This window comes from Triticum aestivum, chromosome 6A, assembly GCF_018294505.1.
Source record: "Triticum aestivum cultivar Chinese Spring chromosome 6A, IWGSC CS RefSeq v2.1, whole genome shotgun sequence".
In the NCBI taxonomy this organism is placed as follows: Eukaryota; Viridiplantae; Streptophyta; class Magnoliopsida; order Poales; family Poaceae; genus Triticum; species Triticum aestivum.
The window spans coordinates 50,964,817-50,970,642 of NC_057809.1; the positions used below are offsets into that span (position 1 = coordinate 50,964,817).

The 5,826-nt window shown below is 45.2% G+C and overlaps 1 protein-coding gene across 1 annotated transcript; it reads left to right on the forward strand.

The window, feature by feature from the left end:
* Positions 1–3,467: 3,467 nt before the first annotated feature.
* On the forward strand, positions 3,468–5,826 carry LOC123130230 (putative FBD-associated F-box protein At3g50710). Its single transcript, XM_044550178.1, has 3 exons — positions 3,468–4,584; positions 4,672–4,806; positions 4,913–5,826. Exons 1-3 carry the CDS (start codon positions 3,673–3,675, stop codon positions 5,270–5,272), a joined length of 1,407 nt encoding a protein of 468 aa, XP_044406113.1. The 5' UTR covers positions 3,468–3,672; the 3' UTR covers positions 5,273–5,826.

Here is a 5,826-nt window from a genome sequence, read left to right on the forward strand (position 1 = left end):
ATATCCTACCGCCATGGTCCCTGGCGGTAGCGAAAGGGTCAGATCTCAAAAAAAATCCAAACTAGGGTCAGATCTCGAATAGGTTTCGAAAAAGGGTCAAAACACGAAATTTAGCCGGCTCTTGGGGGACAGAACGCGTAAATACCGGGAGGGATCTGATCAGTTAGGATAACGGATGGGCAAGATATGGTCCCGCAGAGTGCTCGTCCACCGTAAGGCATTTTCGGTGAAAAAGAATGCTACTTTACCAAGTGCGGTGGGCACAATTTTTCTTTCTTTGCAACAAACAAGGTGGCCCTCGCAAATGGGGGGGCATCATCTTTAATTTATTTGATATTTTTTGTAAATTAAATACATTGTTATATATATTCCAAAACAATGAGATTCCAAATTATATGGTTTCATAGCCACCATAAAGTTATATTATGTAAATTTCACCTGTGGTAAACATAATCTACTGATACCATCAAATTCTGCCCACAAATTAGTTGCATCGTCATGCCTTAGGTTAATATTTTGGTTCACATGACTAACAAAGCACAAAAAAAAGACTATGATTGCAAGACATTCGGTAAATCTTAAAGAATTCGAACCATATCCAACCTAAAAGTGTATTTGATTACTTCATGGGAAATACCTACAAACTCATAAAATATTTTTTTCAAAAGGCTTGATCCAAAGAAAGTTTTTCATTGAAGTTAGTAGTGATCATTAGAGAAATAATTATTTAAATTCTAATCCTATACATTGAACAATCTCAATAGAAAACTTCCCTAGCAATATTTTTTTGGATATTTCCTAATTAAGAAGTCCACATATCTATGTTGTTGATAGCGAAGGTCAAACCTTTGAGTGCGTAGAGTTGAACATACTCAAATATCCTTTATAACTTATTGGTTTGCAGATTCATAGCGGCCAATACAAAAAACATATGTGGGTAGTGTTAGTAACAACTAACAAATGCAATACGGCACAATCGATTTGGTGGACAAATTTTTTTTGTTTGATATCATCAAAAGTAGAGTTCATATATAATGCAATAGAACATACCTCATACAACTCTATACGTCCAAAATACTTGAATATCTATGGTTTGCTTCAGTCCCTTGATATGCCAGACAAATGTGAAAAATAAATATGCTCGACTTTGATTGATTTAATGGGATCTATCCACTGCACCAGTAAGTTGTCCAACCTATCCCACCACACAAAAATAACACTGATGTAGAACAATGAGTTTGCAAAAGTGATGAACCATGAACCATACAATATATAGTGATCACAAATGACAAGAACGAAGAGCATATCGGCCAAAATAGGAGGACACAACAAATCAGACAATAACAGTCATAGTCCAATCAATACGACAAATAAGGTGGCAACCATCATCAGCTATAAGAAATGGATAAGTGTCATAAATCCCCTCCAAAAAGATATTTTAGTCTTAAATGCAACAATGAGAAAGAATAGAAACAATGTTTGAGCAGGAAGATGAGATTAGATTGAGCTCTAGGAGGAGAATCGGTGAACTTTTAGGTGACAGTGATGTTGCATGAGGCAACAACAGCGCTGAGCATGGAGCTTGGAAGGCAACAATGAGACTGCGGGAGGGCGACAATAAGGGTTGATAGCGGCACAATCAATGTCTGGAAAAAAGTTATGGCCCTCTCTTTGCAAATTCAATATCATCTTGATGGTGGGAGTTTTTTTGGTGGCGTGTTTTGTGAGGGATTCTACCGGATTTGCTAACCCTCAAGATCCGCCACATAAAACAAATTGCTCGCTGCGACATGTGCAAAGCCACTAACGAAGATCTGATGCATGCCCTTATTAGGCAGTAACATGTGCAACGATACCTAGCTACCGCAAGGGAATTTTCTAGTTGAAACTCACATAATTACATCCAGTGACGTGGGCAATAGATATGTTGCTACAAAAATCTTCACTGACCAACAAAGATGCAAGATCATCACAATTATGCATGCAATTTGGTCAGCTAGGAACAGATGGACTCATGGGAAAGATGTTTTCGACCCAATACAAGTTATGAAATGGGTGCATGAGGACTTGGTGTTGTTGTCATTGCCTGCTGATTGCATGAAATCTCATGTGGGTCATTGTTAGCACCCCATGATCCAGGTTTAAAATCAACATGGACGGTGCAATTGATATTGATGTGTGTGGGGGGTGTAGCCCGACTCATCTCTCTTTCTTGGGAGCTTGGCAAGTTGCTGCCGGGGTTTACGGATTACAGACCCCTTTATCGCTGAAGCTTTAGCACTCCATGAAGGAGTCGTCTTTGCTCAACTCTAAGGTTTCTCTCACGTGATCATGAAAGTTGAATGTTTAGAGGTGGTTAATCTCTGGTGCTCGTGCATTAATTGTTGTTCGATTATTGCACCAACCTTAGAGGAAATTGGGGAAAGGTTTCTAGTTTTGCTTCTTTCTTGATCCACCAGGCTGTAAGCAGGGTTAATAATAGAGGCACAGATCAATGTGCTAAGATAGCTTACGAACATGTATTGTCGGATATTTGGCTAGATAAGAGCCTGATTTTCTGGTTGACAACCTATTATTGGTTGTTTGTAACTGGATCACTGTCAAGTACATGTACAACAATAAAGTTCCTTGAGTTCTATGGAAAAAGGATGACGCTATGCCTCACCAGACTGATCTTCTGTAAAGATTGATCGGGTTGACAGTCGTTTGAGTTATCCCATGTGATCCACCAGATCACTGCAACACAGATCATGCATGTTGCGTCACCTGTTGCAACATGGGCCATGTTACGGTCACGTCTGCATTGCATGATGTGGCCTTTGGTCAGCCATTGCAACAGGAACCATGTTGCCGTAACCATCTATTACAACATGGGTTATGTTGCAGTCATCTCCAGTCCCCTTTGCAAATACCATGGCGCACGAGTATGAGCATGTTGTAGACGTTGGATTGGATGGTCTCGGCGTGGTGCTCCCACCAGTCGACGTTGGGGTGGCCGGTGACACTCGCGGCGTGAGCTTGAGCGCCGGTGCTGAGGAGCCCGTTGGTGAAGATCGCCAGGGCGGATTGGCGAGATCCGAGAGGGTAGTGGGATTGAGGGAGTGACGGTGTAATCAAAATGGAGGCGAGAAGGGGACGGGAGGCATGTTGCCATGGGAGCCGTCTACGTGATGAAGGAGAGATGAAATAAGAGGGAGAGAGACAAACGTGTCGGTGAGAGAGATAACATTGGTAGGGCGTGGAGGGCGCTACTTGGGCACATGTCGTGCGGGGAAGGCAACGGCCGCCAGTGTTTTCATTAAAAAAAAGTCACTGCATCAATACAAACCTGGAGATTGCTGAAGATACTTTGTCTAATCGAAATTCGGTTTCCCGTTTCAATAATAAAAAAATATTAATCGAAATTCGGTTTGACGCCGCGCCTGACCAAGTTCTTCTCCAAATTAAAAGCCCCCGTTCCCCAAACGTCCAAACCCAATGAGCCTCTCCGTCGCGGCGGGCGGCGGCCAACCCTAGCTCCCCGTCCCGGTTCCGACCCTCCCACTCCATTCCCCAGCCGCGACGAGCGAGCGTGCCGATGTAGGAGCGAAGCCGCGAGTGGTGGGTGACTGGTGGCGTGGAGCGGCGAGCGAAGTATTGACCCCAAATCTTCCGTCTCGCTAGTCGCCGGCCATGGAGAAGGAAGCGGCAGCATGGGCGGCGGCGGCGGCGGCTGCAGCACCGGCGCCCGAATCCCATGGGACCGCGGGGAAGTGGGCTAGGAACAGCGACTGCGACGAGACCGCCGGCGATTTCATCAGCAGGCTCCCCGACGACATCCTCGGCACCGTCATCTCCCTCCTCCCCACCAAGGACGGCGGCCGCACCCAGGCCCTCTCCCGCCGTTGGCGCCACCTGTGGCTCTCCGCGCCTCTCAACCTCGAGGTCCGCAACCGTCCACCTCGGTGCTTCCCCGGCGTCCCCGCCCTCACATCCGTTGTCCCCCGCGCCGCCATCTCAGAGATACTCTCCCGACACCCAGGCCCTACCCGCCGATTGTACATAAACTGCCCCCGCTCCGGGTTCCTCTTTTTCTGGGCGCAGGAGTGGTTTCAATCCCGAGCCCTCGCCAACCTCCAGGAGCTCGATATCAGCCACGCCAACTCCCCGCTGCTGGAAACAGTGCTCCACTCTGCATCCACCATCCTCGTTGCCAAGATCAGCCATTGCGATCTCTCTGAAAAGATCGAGCCGTGCATGAATTTTCCCCTCCTCAAGAAGCTCACCCTGTTTTACATTTCCATCTCAGAGCATGTCTTGCACAGACTGCTCTCTGGCTGCCATGCCTTGGAGAGCTTATACATGGCCGAAGTTCGTGCTGCGGGTTGCCTCCGTGTTAGCTCGCCTACTATTACGACCATCATCTTCCGTCATAGCTCTAGTGAAAAAGCGGAATTGGTCATCGAAGATGCTCCCTGCCTTCTAAGGTTGCTATTAACTGATTGTAACCGAGACGATTGTGTCACTGTCAGGGTGATTAGTGCGCCTAATCTGAAGATATTGGGTCCTTTCCTGGTTGTCGTTTCCAAGCTCCTGCTCTTCCAGGTTGCAACAGCGTCATCTTGGAATCTTGCATTCGGCATTCCTACATGCAGTTAATTTTGTTTTATGTCCATTGTTTGTTTTCTTCAGGGAATAAGCTCTGTCAGCTCCACAAACTCGATGCACACCTTGAAGGTTTTGGCTCTCAAGCCTTCTGGAGATAAATTGCTTGCAGTTCTTAACATCCTTAGGTGGTTCCCCTGTTTGGAAAAGCTCTGTATTATTGTGAGTACTCATCTTTGCCTTCTTTAAATGTTTGATTTGTTTGACATACTATAGCAGTCTAGTTAGCAACAGCTTTAACATATTGCCTCTCCTTCCCGTTTCGCAGTTTCATAAACACTATGAGATGCATGAGGAAAATGAGCCTCAGTATGACCCACTGCATCCAATCGAATGCCTTGAGTCCCATCTCAAAAAAGTGGTGTTTAAGTCATTCCAGGGCTATAGGAGACAGGTTGAATTTGCCAGGTTCTTTGTATTGAATGCAAAGGTGCTAGATAAGATGGAATTTGAAGTATATAATCACTACCGCAGTGAAATGGTGGCTTATCAATATAGGCTGCTACAAGTGGAAAACAGAGCTTCTCGACATGCTCGGTTTGAATTCAGGACTACATCCATGCCCATAAACATGTCCATGATTTCTCAGTGGTTGCCCTTCAGACCCATACACAGGGTTGATGCCTGAAGATTGCACTGTCTTGTGCTCATTTTGTAGATGGCGTTGATGCCTAAAGATTGCATTGTCTTCCGCACAAGTCTGCTCTATTTCTAGTCTAAAGTTCCTCTGTAATGATTCCAGTAACTTATGAAGTTACCCCTGTTAAAACTGCAAAAGAAGTTCTTGGATGCAAAAATAGTGCACCGTGGAATATTTCTGCGGGAGGATTTAAAAATATTACTGACCGAGGGAGCTGGCATCTGCTGAAACTACTCCTACGGTGTTACCCTATGCAATTGTGGCTTTGTTCTGCCTAAGCTGGGCTAGAAACACTTGCTTGTGTGGGAAACTTAATTGTTTTTCCAGTTATACACATGCACGAGATGTTTAATTGCTGATTTGTGTGTGTGTGTGTGTGCGCACATATAGCATTTGTTTGATACTTACAAAATGTCAATCTGTAGGCTAGTCCCTTATGCTATTCTAGCTACGAAGGAGAGGTTTCTGTAATTTTCAAGATACGCTATCAGGTTGAAGTTTTGCTACAACAGTCTGGGGAAGTGGATGCTGCAATAACACCA